Source organism: Notolepis coatsorum, assembly GCF_963971535.1.
Source record: "Notolepis coatsorum genome assembly, chromosome: 9".
Taxonomy (NCBI): Eukaryota; Metazoa; Chordata; class Actinopteri; order Aulopiformes; family Paralepididae; genus Notolepis; species Notolepis coatsorum.
This window is the reverse complement of record NC_140173.1, coordinates 142531440-142559130: the sequence shown is the minus strand read 5'-3', so window position 1 is coordinate 142559130 and position 27691 is coordinate 142531440. Positions and strand designations below refer to the sequence as shown.

The window sequence follows — 27691 nt, the reverse complement described above, 5'->3', positions numbered from 1 at the left end:
CACGCTTTCTAAGGAAATACATTTAAGCTCGATTTGCTGGAGTTTATTGAGATGAGACAGAACGCCCTAGAAATATATAGATATTCATCACGGTATAAAATGGAAATGTATGTATGAAAAAATTATCCGTTTCGTGCATGTTGACTGGAAGCAACTCATTGACGATCACTGTGTTATTTAGATCTATTGCTACTATATTTTATATGTTTTATGCACTCGCAAATAAGTCCTATTCTCCATTGGATATAGCATTGGCACGGAAGGGCCATCAGCAGAGGGCGCTGTTGGCCCGGAATGAGTTAAAGAGGTCCTCCTGCATAATTGCATTTGTGAGACACAATTTTACAGATTTCGATTAAATGGATTAGTGGATAAGAACCCATGACTGTGCTTTTTCCAGTGGAAGACAACCCTACTAAACAGCTCGATGCCATTCCCCCGTCCACTAAACACCTGGTATCTCTGCTATTTCTTTTCAACCAGTGTCTTTTTTTAGAGTGTCATGATATGTCTCCAATGAGAAAAAAAAAAAAAAAATGATTTGTGCTCATATCATATTTCTACCAAGTGTCCTACTGTATATATATCCCACTGGATCTTCAGTGTACTCTGGGGCTGCTACTTCTCAGCCTCCCTATTAGCCACTCAGTGGGACAGATGCGTAGTGCCGGCTGCCCCGAAGTCATTACGACCGCTCCTGACCCTGTCACACCGATCATCTAAAACAGACTACTTGTTCACAACAAACACATGAAAATATTGTCTCGATGTCAAAAGAATTGTCTGTGTGTGTGTGTGGGGGGGGGGGGGGGGGGGCTAAAGGCAGGCACAATATTGTCACGATAGAGAAAAGGAAAAACCCAAAGCACTCGTCTCACATCAAAAGTGCCTTTGCCATGCGTCAGCCACCACTACGATAAAGACTCCGCTTCCACTTTTAACATGAGATGGGTGCGTTGGGTCTTTTTCAACCATGTAGTAGTCGAGACGACGCGCCAGTCTGTGGTAGTGGTCCCTCTTTCTGTGCAGAGTCGGAGGAGCGATCCGTCGGCTCTTACAGCAGGACGCAGCCTCCGAAGGGGCTTCTGCTCTTCTTGGTTCTTTGTTTGTTGGGTCGCAAACTGATGACCTCTCGGCCGTTGCTGGAGGTCTGGCTGCAGAGGTTACCGCTCGTAGTGTTGAAAACGCCTGTTGAGATGACGACATTTGTCAGTTAAAACCTTAGTCAAAACCTTTTTATAATGATACATGTGACTTAAGATAAGATATTCCTTTATTGATCACCTTGTGGAAATTCGGGCATCATAGCAGCATGGGGGGGGGGGGGGGGGAGGTAGAAGTATGGGCAGGGTAATAGTATAAGACATAAGTATAGGCAATACAATTATAATCAAAATAAAAAACAAGCACTGTAAACAATATAATTAACTCTGAATATAAGAATATATGAGCAGGTAAACGGTGTAATCAAAAAGGCACAGATGGGGTCTGTATGACCCATCAGTTATATCATTGTTGTAGTGAGGTTCTATAGACATAATTCACCATTGTATTGTTTTGATGCGTTGATGGGGCACTGTCACTTTAACCCCTTTCCCCGCCAATAACGTCGTACAACGGGTTTCAAGTTCATGCAAATTCTGCCAATAACGGCGTACGACGTGATTCTGATCATAATTTCATATTTTCGCCATGGTATTCATGTTTCACTCACGGAGCCTTGTCGGATGCTGTGTGACATTTACATTTACATTTAGTCATTTAGCTGACGCTTTTATCCAAAGCGACTTACAAGTTCTGTACGACAAGCCATCAGGAAGGGCACAACTCTATCAGCTGAGCAACAATGTTCATCAAAGTGTTGAGTGCTACAGTGTAGGTTAGTTTATTAGGACAAGTGCATGACAGTACGGTTAGTTAGGGTTAACTAACTTAGCCAGCACAACTCTGCAACGCTTCAATACTGCCATCTGGTGGCTGATCGGCGAGTTGCAACCGGAAGTGGATCTCTTGTGATCCCGATGCGTCTCCCTATTCCGTCCGGCCACTCGTTTATCGTCACGGGACTCAATACACACACCGTGGATATGGATCTTTGCCATAACTCAATCATCTACATGATTTGGGCGTGTATTAGTAATATACAAACCGGAAATGGATTGCATCGATCCCCACCACATAACTGGGATCCGTTTGCTCCACTCATCGCCCAACGGTACGAGGAGACTGACGTGAGTTTCAGCGTTTTTGTTTATCATTTTCGATACAAACTGCTCTGATCAATATATCACCCATACTACATGAAGCATCGAACGACTATCACGGAATTATAAACGACCCCCCCCCCCCCTCCGTTCACCCGCGCATGATCAGTCATAACGCTTAGGACCATGTACAGTTGACATTTTTTATATAGCGTCGATCGGTATCAAACTGCATTTGATGATCTAATATATGGATTTGTGCCTATATCTCACGTTCTGGGAAATACTGCAGAAAACGATAAAAACATATTTATACTCAGACGGTATTTTCGTATGAATGTGTGAATGAAAAAGTTAAACGTTCCTACATCCTGAACGATAGATAATCGATGTTGAATGGGCCATAGTAATGTCAATTTAGCAATACAATTTAAAAAGTTAGCCCTGCAAAGAAGGTGAACATCTCCATAGACTTACAGTGTTGGCAGAGATCAAACAGCGATGGATATAAGCGTGGCAGAGAATGGGTTAAGGAGGTCGATTTTGGGGTTGGGCTGAGAGAAGACACCCTGGTGGGATTTCATTGATAAAATGTTTCGTTACTACGACGAGCCGTCAGAGGCTAGCACGGCATAGTTCCGACAGCAGTCACTTGTGCTATAATGAAATCGTCAGCCTCGGCATGGTTTGCACAAACGGAGGCACACAGTTGGAGCTGCGGGAGATTACCTCGGATACCACAACATATTATTATGTGGCGTCAGCCCTGGGAAGTTCGACAGCCAGCAGAGTGGTGAGCCTCCTCGAGAACCCTCCGACTCGGGATAAATATCGCACGATCAAGTCTCATCTATTAAAAGATATTTGAACTTTCCGATTCCGAGCGGGCCAGCCGGTTGTTTTCTTTGCAAGGGCTCGGTGATAGCAAGCCATCGGAGCTCATGGATAGGATGCTGGATTTATTGGGAGAGCACAAGCCTGATTTTCTTTTCATGCAACTTTTCCTGCGTCAGCTGCCTTCTCCGGTTCGGGCCGCTCTGGCCAACACCACTATTATAGACGATTGCCGCGCTCTGGCCGAGGAGGCTGACGTTTTTCTTGGCTGGTCAACAGCACTGTGCAACGGCAGTTTTCCCAACCCAAGCCTTTGTTTCACCGCCGGGAGACTGGAATACAGCGTGACGCGGGGCTGTGTTTTTTATCATGCACGGTTTGGACCTAAAGCCAAGCAGTGCCGCCCGCCGTGCAGCTTCAGCGGCCCGGGGAAATACCCGGGCCAGCGCTCGTTAGTGGCCATGAGCGTCTGTCGGGCTGGCAGGCTACCGTTTGTCCAGGACACCATCTCCGGGCGCCGTTTCATGTGCGACACGGGCGCGCAGAGGAGCGTCTTGCCGGCTTCTAGAGTGGACATCCTATCCGGCGGACACGGACCCCCCATGGAGGCCGCCAACGGCACCCCCATCCGCACATACGGCACCAGGTATGTCAAAATGTGTTTTAGTGGCCAACGGTTTGGCTGGGACTTTATCACCGCTAATGTAGCCGCACCCCTTCTAGGCGCATCATATCGCCACGACCGGCCCTCCGGTCTATGCTCGGGCTCTGCGCCTCGACCCGGTCAAGCTCAGCATTGCCAAGGCAGAGTTCGAGAACATGGAACGCCTCGGCATTGTCCGTCGCTCCGACAGCCCATGGGCCTCCCCCCTCCACATTGTCCCCAAGCCGGGAGGGGGGTGGCGCCCGTGTGGGGATTACCGCCGGCTCAATGATGCTACGACGCCGGAACTGGTACCCAGTCCCGCACATTCAGGACTTTTCTGCCCACCTTTCGGGGAAATTAATGTTTTCCAAGGTGGACCTTGTGCGTGGGTATCATCAGGTGCCCGTCCAACCGCTGGACGTCCCCAAAACAGCAGTCATAACTCCATTTGGACTATTTGAGTTTCTGCGCATGCCATTCGGCCTCAAAAACGCTGCACAGACGTTCCAGCGCCTTATGGACTCTGTGTTTCGAGACTTGGATTTTATTTTTGTATACTTTGATGATATCCTCATAGCCAGCGCCTCTAAGGCTGAGCACATGTCCCACCTCCGGATGCTTTTTGAGCGGCTAAATGAGCATGGACTGATAATCAACCCGGGCCAAATGCCAGTTTGGGCGGTCGACCATTGACTTCCTGGGGCACCGAGTCACTAAAGAGGGAGCGGTCCCTCTTCCCATGAAGGTGGAAGCTGTGATGAATTTCCCCCGGCCGCCCACGGTTAGGTCACTGCAGGAGTTTCTCGGAATGATCAACTTTTACCACCGCTTTATCCCCCAGGCGGCTCGGATTACGCTGCCTTTGTACGAGGCCCTTAGGGGTAAAGCGCCAAAACATGCTGTCGACTGGTCTGCAGAGAGAGACAAAGCTTTTCTGGATGCCAAGGCTGCCCTAGCCAACGCCATCATCCCCAACATTACTGCCCCCTGGTCTGCAGCCCAGCAGCGGACGGCACTTCTGGAGAAGGCTATGGTCTTCACACATGGTCCCCACCTCACAGCATGGCCTCCCCCGGTCACACGTCCCTACAAGTCTGCGGTCAGCGGAATATGTTTCCATCCGTCCGTCCCCTTGCAACCTCTATACGACGGTCCGTTCCGTGTCCAGGAGGCTGGAGACAAGTACTTTGTCGTGGACATGATGGGCGGGAAGCTGGAACACATTTCCATAGACCGCCTTAAACCGGCTCACGTGGACTTGAGCAAACCTGTTGGGACTGGCCCAGCCCCCACGGCGGGGACGACCCCCTACCTTGCCCCGACTTCCCCGAGTAAGGCCCATGAGACCCCCTCGCCACCTATCCAGTGCCCGAGTGGCCGTAGGGCCCCCCAAGGTATTCCCTGCAGAGACGCCGGTCTCTAAGGCGGAGTCAGGCGGAGCCGTTATGGCAGGGCTCTCCGCCCTCCTGTTCATTGACTTCTTTTGTTATGATGAATTCTGGGGGGGGGACGTATGTAGTGGGTTCTATAATTCAGGGGTTCCCAAACTTTTCAGGCCGGGACCCAGAAAATAAGGCGTCAGAGAGCCGCGGCCCAATGCACATCGTCAGGCTTTTTTTTTTTTTTTTTTGCCAGGCGACCGATTTTTTAAGCCAAATATCACTTCAATCCTATTAAGTTAGTTCAAGTTAGTTATTCATTTATATGTGCTATTTATGAGAGGGCTAACTTGTTGCAAAATAATAATGATAATAGCCTCATTAAAATACTATTGTTGCTTCGGTTGTTTTCAGCGTTTTATGTGCATAATCTGTTATTTAGTTTGAAATGTTCGTTGAAATAAGTCGATTTTTCGTTTTTGTTTATTTATTAAGTTAATATAAAACCATTTAGTCACATTTTAGAATACAATAGAATAGAATTTTAGAATACAACTAGAAACACTGTCCTGGCCTGCTTCTAAGTTCAGTGGCCTGAAAAAAAAAAAATCATCTCGCGGCCCTCCCGTGGGTGCTCGCGGCCCACCTTTGGGTCGCGACCCAGACTTTGGGAACCACTGCATAATTCACCATTGTATTGGTTTGATGTGTTGATGGGGCACTGTCACTTTAAGGAGGTAGGTTTTGGGGTTGGGCTGAGAGAAGACGCCCTGGTGGGGTTTCATTGATAAAATGTTTGGTTACTACGAGCCGTCAAGAGGCTAGCACGGCATTGGTTCCGACAGCTGTCACTTGTGCTATAATGAAATAAATGACACAGCTTTGGGTTGTCGCAAGGTAGAAATAGTGCGTTTCTCCTTTCCGACGATTTCTTCAACGTCACAATAAATATGGGCAATAAACACTTAAAATCTGAATTAATGTGTATACTATGTGTTGTGAAGGGCCAGATTAAACCGAATATATATATTTATTTATATATATATATTTAATTGTATTTGTATATTCTCTAATATTCCCTGATATCCCTTGTATATTCCTTGTACAATATGCATTGAATATCCATTCTAGCCTACTGAACATCCCATAATAGTCTCCATTCTACTATTGGTCGAGACCTTGGTGCCAGGCTGCCATACCCCTCAGACCCAGTTCAAACGTACCGCTCCACATGTACGAACAAGTCCTAGTTCCGCGTAGGAATTTGGCTACCGCACCACTAATGGGACTATTTGTTCATAGTGCGTATATATACTGCGCTACTAAAGTAGGACTTTCTTTTCAGTCCAGTTTCTTACCCTCCAATAGAGTCACAGACGTAAAGCCTCCCCGCGATGCCACGTGTGGGAGTAAGGCCAAGTTCGGCCTACCATCGGTATTGAGACATCGTGTATATTAATATTTGAATAGTCATATTTGGCACTATATCGTCGAGTTGGACGTAGTCTATTAAGCTAATAATAGTCTGTTAATATATAGTGCTTCGTGCGGTGAGAATACTACCGTAGTCAGTACCCCATCGTTTCGGGCAGAGAACTGGCTGCTTACCCAGGGTGGTTGACCCTATGTGAAGCTGCACCCGAGGAGCCCCAGAGCCGACGAGCGAGTGGACCTGTATACCGGATTATTCTACCGACGACAGCCCGCCTTCCCAGGCACGGATTATGCTTTGGATACTTTGATTATTCTATGGATAAAGACCCCCGACACTACCATGTGTTGGAACCCCCCCCCTGGAGAGGACGCAAGGTGAGGAGACGCTCTGCAAGACGAGGTCTCTCCACATCTCTCCCCCGTGGACCGGAGAGAGCCGGCCCACAAAGAGTCCACCTGCTTTCATCTGTGGTCCAAGGATCGCCGGCGCATTGAACGGCACTACAGTGGGTTCTCCTGGGATACCCTTGGCCGGACGAGGCAGCTGGATTCTACCCCCCCCCCCCTCCTACTCCTGTCGGCTTACAAGCGACCGGATTAACACCCTCTAGTGTATCCAGCCTATAATCATTAAAGTATCATTGCTGTTATTCCTTAACTATTCCAGGTCGTATATTTACCACCTGCGCCTTCAGAGATTGGACATTATCTATTGATATACCGACGAATACTCCTTGCCATAAAAGTGCATACTATTTCAATTCATAAATGTAATTAAGTGATTAAGTGTTTATTCTACACACCATCGCTGTGTAGGAAATAAAGACCTGTTTCTAATTCGTACATTTGTGTTGGATCCGTTTCATCTACGTGAGAGTGTTCATGATAATATATTTATGCCGTGTACTGGGTGGCCGAATATTAAGTACAAAGGTGGTGGTAGTAAGTATCATATCTAGTAATACAGTCAGGGAATTGTACCCCTCAGTTACACTATGAGTAAGTAAAGTATACACAGGTGCAGTATACATAAGGTACCATAACTGGCATGATATACATCATACGTTGTAGTCCGTGCAGTTTAGATGGTAAGAGTCAGACACACTTAGTGATCAGACATCTAACACTATTTATTACATGGCGTTTTCACATTCGCCGAAATGCTTGATTGTGATTGGTCAATAGCTCCCGACAGCGGTGAATAATTTTTCGATAACTGACCGCTGCCATGGGCAACGCGCAATAATCACCGGTGATTATTGCTTTTCGCAGCTGGAGCAATCAAGCCCACTGACACACACTGCATCAGTGCAATCAGACACACCTGCCGGCTGCTGGCGATAATAATAATCACTTTATTTGGGCTGACAGAGCCACAGAACAACTGCGTCTGCATTTGATCTGGTCTTCTCGATGGTGTAAAATGAATTAGGTATATTGTTAGTAAGTTAGCCATGTAATAAGCGGGATAATGTATAGCTATACTCTGTCATTGTCGCAAAATAATTGACCTTCACTGACGTTTAGAACACCTCGGCGAGGCGCCTCGGTATTCTAAACTCTGTGTCGGTCAATTATTTTGCGACAATGACCTTGTAGCTATACATTATCCCTTACATATATATCCTATGATAGATTTAGCTAGATCGGTATAATAAAAGAAAGCAAAAACAAAAGATACCATCACAGAAAAAAAGCGTGTGCTACTTTCAATCAGCAATCAGTGCTTTTGATTCTCTGCGATATCTTTTGTAGCCGATCTATTTCCGACGCACACAGGATGTTCATTGGAATCCAGGAAGAACATAACAATGACACAGTGCAGAACACAGGAAGCAGTAGCAGCCCAGGCTGCCCGAGGACCAATTTGTTCACAGAACATTCATGAAATATTGATTTTTCATGTTGGGAGCTTCAAGTTTCCCTCATTCCAAACTTCACGATGACCATTTCACGTTAGCTCAGCTCGTCACATGACCTCAGCTTGTTGGTAGCAAAAAGGGACAGGTTGCTGCACTAATTCTTTGGTATATTCTTAACATTTGGGCTGCAAAGATCAATGTGAGGCATAAGTACAAACTGGGGAGTAGCTCGTACTTCTCATTTTGTAGTCTCTGTTTTGGCTAAGGTATAGGTAGACATCTAGGGCGGCTACGTGGCGTAGTGGGCAAGGCGCTCGCCACGAATGACGGAGACGCTGGGCTTGCCTGTTCGAGCCCAGCTCTCCACATTGCTTTCAGTTTAGCTGGTCGTTCATACTAATACACATTGGCCGTATTAGGGGGTGGGAAACTGATGGGTGGGGATCGGGCGTTGTGGACAGCGACTCCTACAGGTCGGTTGGTGCGCCTGCGCAGTAGAATCAGGAAGTGTCGGGGGCAGCGTGAGCCTCCCACGCGTTACTCCTCGCCACTGAGAGATCGAGCTGCGCAGGTGAAAAGATGCGACTGCTGTTACCTCAAGTACCGGAGGGGACTTGTGCTATGTATGACTTAGTCCACATTGCAGCCGGCTTGTGGGAGGCAAGAAACAGCGTTCGTGACAGGGGAGGGTTGAATTGGATGATACGAAATTGGGATGGGAGAAAAATATAGAAAATGGGAGAAAAAGTGGATAAAAAAAAAAAAGGTATAGGTAGACATCTAACAATATAATAGGAGTACAGTCAAATCACACTGATAATCCAAGTGCACTCTCAAACAATGAACGAAAACAAAGAAAGAAACGTGTACCTATTTTATTGCTCGTGGTGTGCACCGCCTCGGGCTCCTCTGCAGTCTGCTGCTTGAGTCGCTGGAGATACTTCTCAGCCAAGTATTTGAAAACTGCAAAAGAGAGGTTTGATTTAGACGCACGACTCGGCTTTAGACAAAGTGTCAAACGCACGTCTCCAGTAGGGCTGACCCCTATTAATCGATTAGTCGACTAATCGGTCGAAAGGAGCCGTAGTCGACTGGCCAACCTCTTAGTCGAATATAATATAAAGAAAAAAAATCATTCTTTCCAAAAGAAAAGAGGCCTAGAAGCGTGGCTAACGCTAATGGCACGCATACCAGAGGCTAACTGCCTAAGAAAACAGGCACAGAGGCACTGAAAGAGGATTTCACCCGTCTAATGAACACACTAGACTAGACAAATATCAAGATGTATCCATCAGTGGACCAATTGCATGCTTTTGCAGAGGACAAGAAGCCTTCAGTCGACTCCTTCAGACATTAAGCACCCCCACAGCCCAAATGGAATGATACAATTTTTTTTTTAAATATACTTTTTTTTTTTTTTTTGGTCTGCCAATAGTCGACTAACGGCAAATTTTGGCCAATCCTAGTCGACCATCCAAATCCTTAGTCGGGGACAGCCCTAGTCTCCAGTGACTCACCCTCGTTGACGTTGAGGTCCTCTTTCACCGACGCCCGGTAAAATCTCAGCTTCAGCCTCTTGGCCAGAGCTTCTGCCTCCTCGCTGAGGTGTACAGAAAATAAACACAATTCACTATTTTATAGCCATTTACTGCAAGCTATACAATACTACTTTTGGCATCGGGATCCCCGTTAGCTCTGTGTCTTCATTAAATAGGTGTCCTACTTTCCATGCAGTTGCAAATCCTGTATATACTGATGATGCAAAATGACAATACAAGTCACAAATGTCACATGATACGGTAGTACAAACTAGTAGGGCTGACCTTTGAAATCTTTTTTGGCATTCGAAGCTTCGGGGCCGAGATTCGATTTTAATTCGAAGCTTCGAGATAAAAAATATATATATATATGTATTCTCTTTTTTTTTGTTGTGGGACTTGTACAGCACTTTGTTCAACTTTGTCAGTGCTGTAAAGTTTAAACCTTTTTAAACAAAACACTTTCATGAAATATTGTAAGCCGTCATTTGAGGCTTTATAAAAGCAGCACAATGAACACATCTGTCAGTGGCGAGTCCGACCTCATCTTAAATAACAAACAGCATTGCTTGTTGTAGTTAACTCACTGGAGGCCAAACCCGAGATAGTCCGGGTTAACTCGCCATGCTCTGGGCGCCTAATCTCGGGTTTGAATCCATATTTCTTTTATTAGCGATATCCATTCATTTTTCATCCATCCAGCCTGACGTTATCATTTGGAATGGTTACAAATCCTCTTGTAACCAGGTACTGCCTGATATCCCATACCATTATCAGTACTGTGACGACCCTCCCCCGCATTGTGTTTGCTTGCTCTGCTCTGTGTCCCTGTGTCACAGGATTGGTGGGGTGAGCTGGCAGAGCAGGGGAAGGCTCGTCAGGCTAATTCCCAGCCAGGATATGAGAGAGGGGCTGCCTCTGGTTCTCTGGCGAACTCCCCATTTGGTTTTGGTTCTTTGCTTGTCTGGTTGCCGTTTTTGGTTAATTTGTTTTAGTTGCTTTCGTTGCTTTTACACCTACAACATTCATGCTGCACATACACTCATCCATACACTGCTGCTGACACACTGATCCTCATATATATATATTGGCTGCTCATTTAGTTAATTATAATAAATTCTTTCTTTTTCTTCTTTTTTTGTATCCACTTTTTCTCCTTATTTTCTATTTCTATCCCAATTTCGTATCGCCAATTCTTTTTCCCATCAATTCTCCTCTCCCCTGTCTTGAACGTTGCTAGACTATGCCTCCCACTGGTCGGCTGTAGTGAGGATAGAAGCCTTGCATCACGTGTCCCCTCCGGTACACGAGGAGGCAGCCTCGTGTGCCCGTGTCTTCCCTATTCTTGTTGCGAGCTTGAGCCAGTTCGTAACAGTACTGATGTTGTAACCAGGTACTGGCCTGATATCCCATACCATAATCAGTACTGATGTTTTAACCAGGTACTGGCCTGATATCCCATACCATAATCAGTACTGATGTTTTAACCAGGTACTGGCCTGATATCCCATACCATAATCAGTACTGATGTTTTAACCAGGTACTGGCCTGATATCCCATACCATAATCAGTACCGATGTTTTAACCAGGTACTGGCCTGATATCCCATACCATAATCAGTACTGATGTTTTAACCAGGTACTGGCCTGATATCCCATACCATAATCAGTACCGATGTTTTAACCAGGTACTGGCCTGATATCCCATACCATAATCAGTACCGATGTTTTAACCAGGTACTGGCCTGATATCCCATACCATAATCAGTACCGATGTTTTAACCAGGTACTGGCCTGATATCCCATACCATAATCAGTACCGATGTTTTAACCAGGTACTGGCCTGATATCCCATACCATTATCAGTACTGATGTTTTAACCAGGTACTGGCCTGATATCCCATACCATTATCAGTACTGATGTTTTAACCAGGTACTGGCCTGATATCCCATACCATAATCAGTACCGATGTTTTAACCAGGTACTGGCCTGATATCCCATACCATAATCAGTACCGATGTTTTAACCAGGTACTGGCCTGATATCCCATACCATTATCAGTACTGATGTTTTAACCAGGTACTGGCCTGATATCCCATACCATTATCAGTATGGGTGCGTCCACTAATACAAGCATGTTAGGGTGTGTTGTGCTCCCTTACTTCTTGATAACTGTCTCATCCAGGAGGTCGATTTTATTCTGCACCAGAACTGTGGGAATGTCTCCAACCTCCAGTTCCACTTTCTCCCTCCAGCTGCTGATGGCCTGAAAGGACTCCCTATCGGTGGTTGAGAAGACCAGCACACAGGCCTGAGCCCCTGGAACACACAGAGAATGGTTTCCAAGCTATCAGCGCTTTTAAAATGTAGCATTTAATACAATGTATCAGGGCTGGGCAATATGGAAGTATGACAGTTAAGAGGAGCAATGGGTGTGCCGTTGATTTTGGGCAGAAATATATATATATACGCCCTTCCCAATCAGAACGCATCAGGGTGCCTTCAAAGCCAGGCCCTGCTAGGTAGCTAGCAGGCAGCTATGTGTCAGCACTCGGCAGGCCTTTGTGTACGTGTGTCACCAGAGGGTTTGATAGACGGCTCACTCATTCGTTTGATTGGATGTTATTGTTTTAGCTCCTGCCCCTTACCGGAATGAATGTTCCATGTCAAATATCTTATTTTTTTTAGTACTATGGATTACGGTTGATATAATAAGACATTTTAAATGTTACCAGAGATTGGTGGCCGCCCATGATCCTTTAACTGTTAACACATCCACCGCCATAAACGGCTTACGACGGGTTTGCTGATCATGCGAATTCCGCCAATCCACGGCGTACGACGTTATTGAGATCATATTACATTTTTTCGCCATGGTATTCATAATTCCACCACACAGCCTCGGCTGACACAGTGGGACTCGGCACAACCGTGCAACGCTTCAATACCGCCGCCTGGTGGATGATCGGGCGAGTTACAACCGGAAATGGATCTCTGGTGATCTCGGTGCAACTGGGAAATCCGTCCGGCAGTCACATATTGTTGCGGGACTCTAGACACACATCCGTGTATATGGATCGCTGCCATAACTCAATAATCGATATGATTTGGGCGTTTATTGCGCCATACAAACCGGAAATGGATCTAGTCGATCGACGTCAAATAAGTGGGATCTTTTTCCTCCAGTCTCATCAGCGAACGGTAAGAGGACAGTAACGTTACTTTCAGCTTAATTGTTTTTTTCTTTTCAATGCAAACCGCTCTGATCAATATATCACCCATACTACATAAAGCATTTACTGACGATCACGGAATTATAAATGACTCCCGCCCCCCTTTCAACCGCGCATGATGAGTCATAACGTTTAGGATCGTATTCAGTTGGATTTTTTTATATAGCGTGTATCGCGAATAAACTGCAATCGATAATCTATATTATGCGTTTAGGCCTATAACTAGCGTTCTAGGAATTACTGCAGAAAACGATAAAAACACTTATATTCTAGACGGTATTTTCGTATGAATATATGAATGAAAAAGTATAACGTTCCTACATCCTGAACGATAGATAATCGATGTTGAATGGGCCATAGTAATGTCAATTTAGCAATACAATTTAAAAAGTTATAGCCCTGCAAAGAAGGTGAACATCTCCATAGGCTTAGACTGGTGGCAGTGATCATACATTGATGGATAGAAGCGTGGCAGTTAATGTGTTAACAGGGGCCTTACCGCGGTAGTAGGCCTTGGTAATTGCATCAAACTCTTCTTGTCCAGCGGTGTCCCACAACATTAATCTCACATCTTCATCGTTTACTCTGGAAAAACAAGCAATCCATGGGAAGATATGACCTCATATACAGTATATTCACATCAATCTGCAGCTATAGATTTAAAAACTGCCAAATGTTTTTGTTTTGTTTTGACAGTAATTCATGTTGCCCATATGTATTTCCTCGACTGAAGATGAGAAAGGGGGAAAGTGATCGACATCAAGCCTCTTATTTTAACGTTTCCAACTGGTAGGTCAGAGATGAGGCCATATTATTTATGAGAGAAAATATCATGACAGGCAGATTTGTAGAGCAAAAAGATAGATGAATATATAGGAACTGTGGTTGAGATGCAACATGTTTGTAGGAATGAGGATGAGATGCAACATGTTTGTAGGAATGAGGGCGCCCCCGCCAGCCAGGCTCCTTACAATATCTGCCGTTCCAGGAAGTCCACTCCGATGGTCTTCTTGTAGTCCTTGGTGAAGATGCCCTTGCAGTAGCGCTGGATCATGCTGGACTTGCCCACGGCTCCGTTGCCCACCACCACCACCTTGATGGCCACTTCCATGTCCTCCTCCAACATGGTGGCGAGGAGGTTCAGGCGGCTCTCGTCACGTCAACTTTCACCAATCTGTTACAGGAACGCCAACACCGCCTGAAAAGAACACCACAACAATCATTAACACATCCAGCGCCAAAAACGCTGTCCAGCGTTATTGCCCGCCATGCATTGTCTGCCAAGATCGCTGTACAGCGTTTTTTTTAGATCAATATTTCATTTTTTTCGCCATGGCATTCATAATTCATCCACCCACCCCCGGTGCTGCAGCTGGACCCTAGATGTGACTGCAACGACGGCTCAATAGCGCCGCCTGGTGGATGGTCGGGCGAGTTACACTCGCAAAACAGGAAGTGCCATCGGTGCATCGAGGAAAGTCCTCCGGCAGTCACATCTCGTTACGGGACTCCCGACAGACACTATAGTGCATATGGATCGCTTTATAAACTTAATAATCGATATGATTTCGGCGTTTATTGCGCCATACAAACCGGAAATGGACCTAGGCGATCGGCATCGTATAATTGGGATCTTTCACCGCCAGTCTCATTCGCCCACGGTAAGAGGAATATAACGTTATTTTCAACCGATACAGTACATGAATATATATGGTGAACACCCACACAAGAATACGGCATTGACACAAAGTACTATTTAGAGGGTATTTATTATTATTAAGCAACGTTAGGTTACAGATTGAGAATTATGCTTGCGCTTGTATGGCGAAGAACACATGTAAAGTAAGTCAAGAGCGTAAGTCAATGAGAATAGTAGGAATACTAGGATGGGTCTAAACTGACGCCACCTGTGGTATAGCAATTACATAGGGCACACTAGTACCAGCTGGAGACACTGGGGGGTTCCCTCCGGGTGTAGGCCGGCAGGGGTAGAGGAATGTTCGGGTACAAAGTCTGGGTCAACGAGGAATAACGAGGTTCCAGATACAGGAGCCAGTGCATGTACTCCCTTGATCAGTAGACAAAGCAACAGCTATAATCCAGTATGCTCGACAGCATGGAAGACAGCTAGCCAGCCTCTTCCTAGAGACGGGCTCTAGTGATGATCCTCACGGGGGGTAGATCCCAAACGACAGTGGGGTCGACGGTTCTCTGCTCCAGCAGTCATGGTCCCAAAGCAATATAATCCAACCAGAAATGGTTCTGCCGTCGCCGGTGTAGGTTCTCCGGTGTACATATCCAACGGTTCTCGTCTAGGACTCCTCGGGTGGGGGCACGAGTTTAGGCCGCCCAGCCTGGATAAGTGCACTAGCTATATACACGACGAACCGGTGGTAATGCTGGTCACTGAAGAACTGTAGCCGCACGATACACTATAAATGATAGACTATTACTTCACATTAGAATAAGTCGAACTCAACGTTACTGCGTTAAACTCTGACACTTTAGCAATCTATTTGCACGCGGTTCTCAAGGCTCTATTTAGAGGCAAAGTTGCTCACTTCACTGCACGTTGTCTCGTGGTGAAGGCTTTACTAGTAATGAACGAAATAAGTGCTGCTGTGTACACCTGCCCCGTATTTATACGTAAGGTGAATTATCTAGTGCCAACCTCAGTTCTGTCTCGTATTACTGCGCAGACTCTGGACATGTTGAGACATGCCCGGAGTTGCCTTTGAACTTGCCGTTGGGGGCTTGGTCGCTGGCGCCTAGGGGTCGCTGTCCAATAGGAGAGCGAATATTACTCTGGTTTGTACCCAGGTAAAGGGATATTCCGTGTATATATACAAATACTATACAAGGGATATCAAACGATATACAAATATTATACAAGGGATATCAAGCAATAAATATATATATTCGGTTTAATCTGACCCTTTGTAACACCGAACCTCTGCTGTTCGCCGTTTTTGCTCGTCTTCACAGCCTAGAATAGTTACGACATGCCCACTGATGATGTCACGGTTCACAAGGGAAAACCAACCATTTTTCGGTTCCAGCTGAGAACAGACCGTTCAGGTTCTGAACCAATTATTTATGGTCTGAACACGCCGGCCGGTTCAAGATTAGGTTCGGGAACCGGAACGGAGCCCTGCCGGTGTGAAAGGGCCATCGGAGAAGCCCAGCCGCCTGCCCCCGGCCCCTCGGGTTCCTCGACTGCTCCAGCCACCATTCCAGACTCCTTGTGAGAGACAACCACCTGCCAGGTCCCAGAGGGTGGCTCCTTCCTGAAGCAACCCCCCTGTGCTCCCATGACAGAAAAACAGCATTTGACCGAATGCATACCATTTTCTAGAAAGAGCAATATTACATTGAAACTCACAAACACAACTCCTGCCATCTGCCCCTTACTACTAGCAGTGGTTCTGAGGTGGCAGTGAATGCCAGTCACGAGTATACCCCCGCTAGGGCTTTGGCGATATGGCCTAAAAATAAAATCAGATAATTTTTTTTAATCCGATTTTAATCGATTTTCTTCTCTTGAAAACTAGAAACGCCAAGGAAATCATTCAAATAACCTTTGTTAACAAAGATGAATGTCCTTATTGGGATTAATAGTGCAATAACTTGCTTTTTCACCAAACTTCACTTAAAAACAAATAAAAGGTGCCTATTGATCATCAAACAAGAATGAATTTCCCTATTGGGATTAATAAAGTGCAAATCTAACTTTCACAAAACATCATTTTTTGTAAAATAAAAAGGTGACTCCCTTTTTTTTTTAATCGTCCCAAATCATTAATTCGAATTAATCGATAATATCGATTAAGCGCCCAGCCCTACCCCCCCCCCCCTCTTTTCATCACCCAGTCTAGATCAAGATCAGATCTTTCTTGCTGGCCGGTTGGCAAACATTCAGCCCCAGGTGTCACTCAGATAAGTAATGCTGGCCCTGTCCCGTTGAAAGATGAGCGGCCTAGCCCCAATGTCCAAGACGAAGGCTTCAAAGACGTCCACACCATCACCGGCAGCATTGCGAATTCCCTGCTGTTCCTGCATGGTTGAGTCCCCCAGTGCCTCCTCACAGGCCTCAGGGCCAGGAAGGTGCCGTGTCCTCCCTTTACATTAGGGGTGGGGGGGGGGGGGGAATCGATACGTAGTAGTATCGCGATACTTTGCGTGGCGATACTGTATCGATATAGGGACGCCAAGTATCGATATTTAATTATTCACACTTTATTTTTTTTTGTATAAGGAAGTTGCATTGTTCATTTCAATACCTGTAATAGTACAGTAGTCCACACACACACACACGTGCATTCAGTTAAGTTGGAATATGACTGTAATACAAACAGTTCAGTTTGTCAGGTACATGCAACACAGATTACAGTGTTTACATCTGTCTGCTTGAGAAAATACCATGTTCTGCAATACAAATGATTGAAGTGAGATGAACAGACTGAACTTTATTTTATTAGACAAAACATGTTGACAGTTTTACTTTGCAGTTGAAAATAAATTAAAAATGTGATCAAAAAAATTTAAATACAATTTTTTTTTCTTCGCAATACTCGGCGTATGGCGATATATTTAGTACCGCGATACTATCGTACCGTGACGCAAGTATCGCGATAGTATCGTATCGTGAGGTCTCTGGCGATTCCCACCCCTACTTTACATACAGGCCTCCGATACGGCAGACCAGTTCAGTACAGGCAGGCAGACAGACAGAGGTAGAAGCCAGGGCAGTCAATTCAATGTTCAACACAACACGGCTGGCCTTCAGAACATTAGAGCATGGGGCAAGTTCTATGCAGTCTAGCACCACGGCTAGACAGAATAGGTCACACATTGCTATTCGAGAGCCCTTGCCCTTTGTTCAATGGAGTGAAACGGACCATTATCAGACCAGACGAAGGCCGCTGCCTCGTCGGCCGAGATACAGGAGCCGTTATCAAAGAAGGTCATCACCTTCGTCTCGCCACAGGAGACGATGAAGGGTGTAATACTCTTGTCGGGAAATTGGTTCACATCTATAGACTTGAGAGATGCTTACATTCATCTCTTTCCACGAAAAAAAAAAAATTATTGGAATGAGGTCAACAGACTGAAGACGTTATCTTTTTAGATAAATATATTTATATAATATAGTCAAGTGTATATATATATTTTCTATTGCAGATTTTTAAGGTTTAAGTTTTTCGTTGGTGACATTTGCAGTTGAAAAAAGGTAATAAATAGCAATTGTGATATTACACCATCACCATACTAGAGATGATGGTATAATATCACAATTGCTATATATTACCATTTTCTTTTTTTTCTCGCAGTAAGAGACAATTATTTTTGCAAAAAGAAAAAAAACAATAATAATAAAAGAAAAGTGATACTTTCCGTCACTGAATTTATATAATATCACGCAAAAAATATTGCAACACGTTGCTGTACGGATCCCCCCCCCCCCCACCCCTAATTGTCACTAGCCTATTAGGAGAAGGCAATTGCACACACACCATATGCCGTCACTTCTATTTGACCAAAAGCTCTGCCAACAAGACTTGTTCTAGGTGTCTTGGGAGTTAACCACACCACAACCTCTGATGAACTCTACCGTTGGGTGCGTGTGAAGTCAAATAGTGGGCCATTAGCCACTCGGCTATCTCGTGCCTCTTAATTATTCAGTATCATCTACCTCCTGGTTCTCCGGCCTGTGTGCCAGCTAACCAACGCTCACAATGACCCTCGCCAGCTAGTCCGACTCTCAGGATGTTGACTGTGTGTATGAAGCCCTATTTACACAGAGCTGGTATTACCTGGGAACCTCTAGTGATTTATAATATTTGTGGAGGACATCTGTGACCATAATAATGAAAATGTATGTGTCTGATAAAGAGATAGGTATATATGGATGAAAAGTAGGGATGCTCGATATTGGCTTTTTTACCGATACCGATATTCCGATATGTCCAACTCTTAATTTCCGATACCGATATCAACCGATACCGATATATGCAGGGTTCCCCCCCCCCCCCCCCCCCCCCCCAAAAAAACTGAATAATTTCAGGTAACTAATAATTTCACTGGATATATATATATAACAAATATTGTTATTGTTTTTTTCTTTTTTTAAACCGATACCGATATTTTCCGATATCACATTTTACTGCCGATATCGGCCGATAATATCGGTCGGCCGATAATATCGGACATCCCTAATGAAAAGGCATGTGTCTGATAGGGATATATTATTAAAATATTGTATAATTGGCTGATATGAACATAGATAATGTATGTAAAAGCTAAATAGTATATTAATTATGCTGTATTGTATTATGAATTAATTATGAGTAGGTATTATTGTATTGTATTATGAATTCATTCATAAGGAGTATATATTTTTATATTGTATTATGGGTTTTTATTGTTGTTTTAATTGTCTGTATGACATGTAAATGTTGTGAGTGTATAAGGGTTTTTATTGTTGTTTTAATTGTCTGTATGACATGTAAATGTTATGAGTGTATAAGGGTTTTTATTGTTGTTTTAATTGTCTGTATGACATGTAAATGTTGTGAGTGTATAAGTCTGTAACTGTATTTTATGTGTTATGGACCCCAGGAAGAATAGCCCCAGCACTGCTGTGGCTAATGGGGATCCAAATAAACTTAAACTTAATCCCATGTGAACCTGCCATGTCCATTTGTGACTCTTCTTGTACCGCGGGGGGGGGGGCCTCCGGTGATTCCCACCCCTAGAGAACACAGAGGTCATCTGATCATATTAGTCTCGTGCGAATCTGCATCTGTGTGATTTGGGGGTCGTAATCGGTTGTCGTTGGTAGTGGGAAAAAATCAATACGGCAAGGTTTTAAATAGATTTTCAGCGCAAAGTCATCAATCTGCATCACCACATCATGGATGTGCCTACAGTTCCTTCTTGAAAAATATATATCCTTCCAAAGTAGGTGCAGGTGCACATACTGTAACTCACCGTTAACATTTAAACACTTTTTTAAACATTACACCATATTTAATCTATTTATTACTAAAAAGATTTACACTACCTCTACCAAATTTTTGCATTTAGAATAATTTTTTTGTATAGTGTTGATTCTTTTACTGTATGAAGCACAATCTCAGGAGGGTCAATACAGAACCAAGCATTTCACTATAATGTATTTACCTTATATGCAATTTTTTTTTCTTTAACCATTATCCAGTTCATTATCTTTCCCCTGCTGGATTGTCATAGATTTGATTGATCTTCAAAACGAGTACTCTTCTACACGATTGCATTTTTGTATCAGGCAGGGCATTTGATGTCATTATAAAATAGTTTGAGGTGCAGTTTGAAACAGTTATGTCTTGATCACGCACCCAAACAGTCAAAACTATGGGCGTGTCAAGTTCAATCTCAGGACACCGCTGTAGAAATGTATCCCGTGAGCATGCGCAATCATCTGGGAATAACAGAAGTTGGGGCCGGGGGTAATTTCCTATTACAATGGATCCTCCCCCCCCCACCTAATACTAGTCCTGTACGAATAGCAGGGCTTAATCCTACCATTGGCACGGACTACTTCCGTTGGCAATTTCCTTTTCCACTCGATTTTTATTGTTTCCAAAGTCCCCGTAACTACGGATCAACAACAACAACAAGCCTTGGAGCTAACAAGCCACTGCACACTCTCATGATGGAAAACTTCCAAGAAGAAACATTTCTCCTGACACTATTTTAACTAACAACCATGGATATTGTTGATGGATGATGATGCACAGTACATAAGGAGTTCTGCCAGACATCTCTCCCGCCTGCACGGATCACTCCACAGCTGCGACCTGCTGCTAAAACAAGATCGATGTACTACGTAGTACTGAAAGTGAACGTACCGAGTCACATGTGTATAGTCTGTTCCTGTGCGTTCCCTGTACTCGTCATTCAACAACGTGTTTCGGTCATACTGTCAAACTTGAGAAGCTGTTGAAATGTTTCTGCGCCATTATCGTCCAATTAACAAATTCCTGTACGGTCTTTGTATTTGCCGAGTTAAAGGTTTTCGGATTCCGATATCCACAATTTGCACACTTTTCAATGGCTAGTAAAAAAAGCCTTAAGGTTATAGTCAAGTCACAGAAATATAAATAACAGAAAAAGCACAATAATTGATACATTTAGCAAAAACTGAGGAAATCCGATTAGAAAAAACAACAACCTTTCTTTAGCATCGCTCGTGTGTTTGTTCAGCAACTTAATAATGTTCTGGGATGACAATTAGTGTTGGTTTTCTCTCACTCATAAACCCACATTTACTGGCTTGTTTTATAGCTGAAGAGTAAACACTTGGGGCGAGAGAGAGCACTTAACGGCCTGCTGTGTCCTGATTTAAGGCATTGATCTGTGAATCCTGCAGCTCCGGGGATGGCCTGTGAGCCCACCGTCTCTAACTTGGGGGGGGGGGGTATATCGCTGAGAGAAGCCAGGGTGGAGACTAGCAGATGTGGAAAGATTTAAAACTGAGGTCATGATACTCTTGTTTTTTTACGGTACTCTAGACAGATCGGGCCGATTTCAGACCCACCCAAATATTTCTTAGCCTAGAACATGTTGCTCCTCTCCATGTTATGAGATCCCCAGCCTGTCCCCATTGAACAGAGTTCTAAAGTCACAATTCTGATCACGTGTGACACAATGAGTGTTCTTTTTAGAAGAAGAAGTTTGTCTATACAAAGAATAATAGAGGTTTCAATTTGACTCAAAAAACTTAGGGGTACCACCAGTGTAAAAAATAAAGCATCTGTAATAGATAACAGTCTCACAAGCTACATAACTGAATACTCCACACATTCCTGAATTATACTCTCAAGGTTAACCTGCAGCTGCTTTTAACCATTTTGTTATGGTGGACTAATCATTGCTACCTGGGCAGGTCCAAACGGAGGAGGGTCACAGTGGTATGGGGGCCGGCTGTAAACTCCTCAGGCTGTTCTATGACCGTCATTGGCTATGAATCAATGGCAGTTATAGTATAGTAATATAGCTTTCAAATTTTTTTTTTGATAAAGAAAAATTATAAAAGAGTGTCCTGAAATCTCGGACATTGAGAGTTGGATACGTGGATACTGTTGATGTGAATCCATAGAGCCGGGGAAAGGTACTGGACACTGAGGAATGCCGTTTATAGGATAGTTCCCCTTTATAAATTAACATTAACAATACTTATTTCTATTGTAGTATGTCTGCGGAAATGTCATTTGTATTATAATTAGGGAAGGGAGGGGATTGGAGGGTGTCTTTTTATTTTTCGTCATGTGCTATTTTCTGTATATATGTATGTTTGTGTAAAAAGAAAAAATTGCAATAAAAACATTGTTTAAAAAAAATAAAGAGTGTCCTTTGTCATATAGCCTTGCACAGCCTCGAGGAAGACCACTGTGAGCGCGTTGTGCGTTTTCCGTACCTCAAGCGAGGTTTCCCCCATTGTAATTATATTTCATTAATATCTAATATCTTACATCCAAGCTCCTCTGGTCAAACCATGTCTCCCCCACTCTGGAATGTGCCTGTGGGCCCAGTGACCGAGCCAAGCCAGGCACCCAGGTTTAGAATAGAATACATTTGACCTGATTGACCTGTAACCGCACATGTCAGCTACTGAACTACTGAAGGCCGTACAAAGCAAAGCTGAGCAGATGAATTAGATCCAACAAATAGATAACCAATAAGTTAACACTTAAAACTGATAGATAAAATCAATGTTAAACCCACAATCCTTCATCGCCATACCCTTTATTACAAAACCATCCTCCCTTTGTCATTTCCCCCACATTCACACCAGAGACAAAAAGTCTGCTCTGGTCAGCAGGATTTTGCCACGACACGCTGGCAGTCAAGTCAAGTCAAGTCAAGTCAAGTCAAGTCAAGTCAAGAGTTTTATTTGTCACGGCATACAAGTATACAATGAAATGCGGGTGGTCTCAGATGGCACAAAGTTATACTTAGACCATGTATGCCAATATCTGTCAGATGATCATCAGTCATCAAACCAGTCGGGGTCATCCTCTCTAAAAATGGAACTCACAAGAGTATAAAGCCGTATTTGTTTCCGTTTATCATGAGCCCCGTGGACGGCTCGGGGTCCAGGACTGTTTGCTTCTCGTGTGCTCCAGCAAATAAACCATCGATTGAATTTCACCCTCGACTCCCGATTCAATTCCTACTCAGCCTCCTCATAATCACCAAAAGATCTCAGCATATATAATAGAAAATAATCACCAGTGCTTTATAGTCGAGGCATGGCACCTCGACAAAATACCACCCAGACATTCCAGTGTTACAGCACATTTGATGTGTAATGCTGTTCATTTTGGTATTGTTTACTTTTGTTATATATGAATAAATAAATAATTCACTTCTTGCGAGTGAATTGATCGTGTTGATTTTTCCTAAAGAAAAAGCAAACTGCAAAAGGACAATATAAAATGGTGACTCACAAGCTGGAGAACGAATAGACCTTGAGCAGGTTAAGAATTGCCTTTTTTCCAGTGGTTAGCATTGTTTTCTAGCAATGTGGGGTTGTACCAACACACTGACTAGATGTGAAATTATCATTCAGTCCCATTTCTCCCATTCAGTTGATACAAGATCCTCGCCCAGTAAACTAAGCCATTCAAAATTGCCTCGCTAGCCTACGTAGTAATGCTGATTTGCATATCTCAGCTCCTTCTGTGGTTGTAGCCACCGGCCACAATCGACAATTCGAGGAAGTTAGTGTAATATTGAAGTTATGATCAAAACGGAGCGAGTGGAAATAATGCGGAAGCGGTTTCCCTGTCAGACACTTGCACTTCCCCAAAAGAGAGAAAGAGAGAGACAGATAGAGAGAGGCTCATACGGAGTGATCTCTCCTCTGTCTCTCCCCCTGCATTTGACACACACTCGCGACTCGAGCCGCGCTCTGTCGCACACGCACGCTCTCTGAGCGATCTCTCCTCTCTCTCTATCTCCCCCAAAAATTATCTGCCAGTGCAGGTGGGTGACGGTCACTCAAAGCGCATTGCGAGTATGGGCGGAGCCCAGCCAAAAACAGCTTGGAATCTGGACGTGCAGAAAGTGGTGCTCTACAATCCAGTACTTGATTAGAAATACAAAACAATGAATTTTATTGAAAAAATAAACTTACAGATGTGTTCCATAGACTCACAGGAATTATGTAAACTTGCCCAAATAGTGAAAGAAATAGCTAAATAGTTCCCCTTTAACTTTAAAAACAGAACATTTCCTGCCGAGTGTTATGATGACATGTTGAAGATGTACCGTCCTATGGTCAGTAAAACTGTCATGCCGGTAGTGATGCACCGATGTGAAAATTGTGGCCGATACCGATAACCGATATTAATATTGCTGTTCTGGCCGATATTTACCGATGTCGATATCTCTGTATAGAAAACACTTTTTTATGATAATCAAATAAAGAGCTATTTTCCAAAACGCATAATTTTTTTACTTTTGTAACTTATTTTCAGAAATGACTGATATTTTTGAAACTATTTAAGGCCAAAATATGTAAAAAAAAAAAAAAAAAAATATAAAGATAAAGATAAAAAAAAAATAATAATAATAATATCGGCCCTATCTTGATATCGGTCCGATACCGATGTGTAAAAAAAACGGCCATATCGGCCGATATTATATCGGCGGCCGATATATCGTGCATCACTACATGCCGGCATCAGAAAACTCCACTGTGTCAGATTAGGTTATCATAGCATCGAAAAAATCTTGCCACGTGTTGGCCAGGAGACAAGAGCACACGGTGTGTTTGTCCTCGACACCAAGTTCACCAGGGAGGAGGGGTTTGGTTTGGACGTTTCATTTTTGTCCAAAGTAAAAAAATAAAGAACATTGCAGGAATGTCATACTAAAAAAAAGAAAAATATTCTAACATGCTAGACTTTTCGTGAGGGCATCGTGGGGACGTCCGAGGTGCCACATTGCTGTTCTTTTGATGATGTCACACTACCAGGGGTAAAGACGCCCGTCCGTCGTTCATAATGGGGTACGACGCCGATCCTGGCATTAGTTGTGTGTTCCTACATCATTAGTTGTGTACCTACATCATCATCAGTTGTGTACATACATCATCATTATACAACAAATGATGTTTTTTTTATCCACTTTCTCCTTATTTTTCTATGCTTCTCCCATCTCAATTTCGCCTCGCCAATTCTCCCTTCAATTCTCCCCGCCCCTGTCTCGAACGTTGCTAGACCACGCCTCCCACTGGTCGGCTGCAGTGAGGACAGAAGCCTTGCATCACGTGCCCCCTCCCGGTACACGAGGAGGCAGCTGTCGCATCTTTTCACCTGAACAGCGCGATCTCTCAGTGGCGAGGAGTAACGCGTGGGAGGCTCACGCTGTCCCCTGATACTTCCTGATTCTGCTGTACAGGCGCACCAACCGACCTGTAGGAGTCGCTGTCCACAACGTCCAATCCCCAACCACCGGCTTTCCCACCCTCTAACACTGCCAATTGTGTTAGTATGAACGACCAGCCAAGCCGGTAGCAACGCCGAGAGCTGGGCTCGCCTCAAACCCAGCATCTCCTGCGTTAGTGGCGAGCGCCTTGCCCACTGCGCCACCAAAGGATGTTTTATTGTTACACCCACTGGCCTTCTGAGCCCACTTTCTTTCGTATCTCGACTCTGAAGCTAAACAAATGGAGCTCGACACATACCAAGTTGATGTCCATGCCAGTTGTGTTGTCCCGTCTGATGATGTAGGTAGGGTTTGAACTTCACTTTCAATCGTGTGTCACCTGCTGGCTGGAGAAGACAAACATGATATCTCCGTATCGTTTTTCAGTCCATCGTTCAAACATGGACAATGCTTACATACATTAATAATTGTAGCCCAACAAATGGAATTTGTTTTGATTCCCACTGCTACTAGTATGAATATATTGGAATTATTTTGGCGAGGGGGTCGGTATTTTCAGGCACAGGTGATCCAAGAAGCAATGCCTTAATAAACCAGCGCCATAACTTATATTAGTGGTCCCTACAAATAGATAGTTTCAAAAAAGTGTTTCCCAGAGAACGCGATAACACTAATTTGTTTGCGAACAAAGCCTTAACACAGAAGTCCAGGTAGGTCTCTGTCTGTTTGTGATCACTAGTTATGGGTAGTAGGCTGATGAAACCTGTGTATGCCAACAGAATAAATCTGGTATGTCAATAAATGTATAGATGTAGCAGTACTGTCTATCTGTATGTCATATGTTATGATGAATTGAAAATGGGGGACCCTGATGTAAACAAGACGAAAGTCTTTCTCTGGTCTGCATTCCCTTAACAATTGTGTGTATTGAGCTGTACTGTACTGTACCCATTCTGCAATCTGTTAATAAACTTTTCAATCAATCAATCAACGATTAAAAAAAAGACTAAAAACATTTTAACCACCATCTTTGCTGAAACTCAAGACAATTGCTCTGTAGAGAACAACGACATGATGGAAAAGAGACCCATCTTTTCTGGCTATTATCTAGCTAACGTTAGCTAAACCTAAACCTAAACTCTGACAAGAAGTGGAGGACATTTCTTACCTGCTGCAACGTGTCGGGTATGTTAGCTAGTTGACGTTGTTTTATACGATAATAATAACAAACAACCACATGTCCATCATGACTCTCTCTCTCTCTGTCGTCTCTCTGGACTTCACGTCGCTAAATGTAGCTGCGTTAACCAGAGACACTTCAGAGAGGAGGACACGGCGCAACTCCAAGTCACTTCCTGTCATTGATCACGTGAGCCATACAAGGCTCATTGATTGGCTGGCTTACTATGGCACGCAGGACACACCAGCGAGCTCACTGGTGCTGCTTTGGGAACGAGTTCTCTTTTCTTCTCTTTATTGTCTTTGACGTCACCTAGCTATAGAGCTTGTCACGACATTATTATTCTCCCCCGGTCTGTTGTTCTGCCCTCTACAACTGCAGAGAAACACAACCCGTTTATCTTCCGAGTTTTAAATAAACGTTAATATACGGGATTAAATACATCTAACGTTTGATAAATGCATGTATATATCTGTCGCCGCGTATCGCATTCGTAGCTAACTTACCAGTTGCCTAATAAAACGCAAAGCATCACGGTCAAGAAAAGACGTATCTGGTTACCATGGTGACAGTTAAATATGTGCTGCAAAACTTGCAGACATGCTGAATGAATGCATGCTCTGCATGATGAATGAAAACTTTATTTAACAGATTGCAATTGTTAAGGGGATGCAGACCAGAGAAGTTGGGTATGATCCATTTTTAGTGTTTTTATTTAATAAAGTGTCAAATTTTGGGAATACAAAAACCTCTGTTGTACGCCTGTTCTTTTATTAGAAACCCTGTGTGGTCTGGGAACTCAGAACATAAATGTGTAACAATGAGTGAGGGTCTCTCCCCTTAACAGAGAGTGGCGCAGTTAAGGTTACATTTTCTAGACTCTTTTTGTATCACAAACAGTACTTTATTTGCAAATCTGGTACGTCATAAATGTATAGATGTAGCA

At 43.9% G+C, this 27691-nt stretch overlaps 1 protein-coding gene across 1 annotated transcript; it reads right to left on the bottom strand.

Moving 5' to 3' along the window:
- Window positions 1–894: 894 nt before the first annotated feature.
- Window positions 895–27009, bottom strand: rab23 (RAB23, member RAS oncogene family). Its single transcript, XM_084321522.1, has 8 exons — window positions 26734–27009; window positions 25864–25951; window positions 14102–14328; window positions 13630–13715; window positions 12060–12216; window positions 9877–9959; window positions 9230–9322; window positions 895–1188 (listed from the first exon to the last, which is right to left on the bottom strand). The coding sequence occupies exons 3-8, from the start codon at window positions 14254–14256 to the stop codon at window positions 1055–1057; spliced, it is 708 nt and encodes a 235-aa protein (XP_084177648.1). The 5' UTR covers window positions 14257–14328; window positions 25864–25951; window positions 26734–27009; the 3' UTR covers window positions 895–1054.
- Between the last annotated feature and the right edge of the window lie 682 nt (window positions 27010–27691).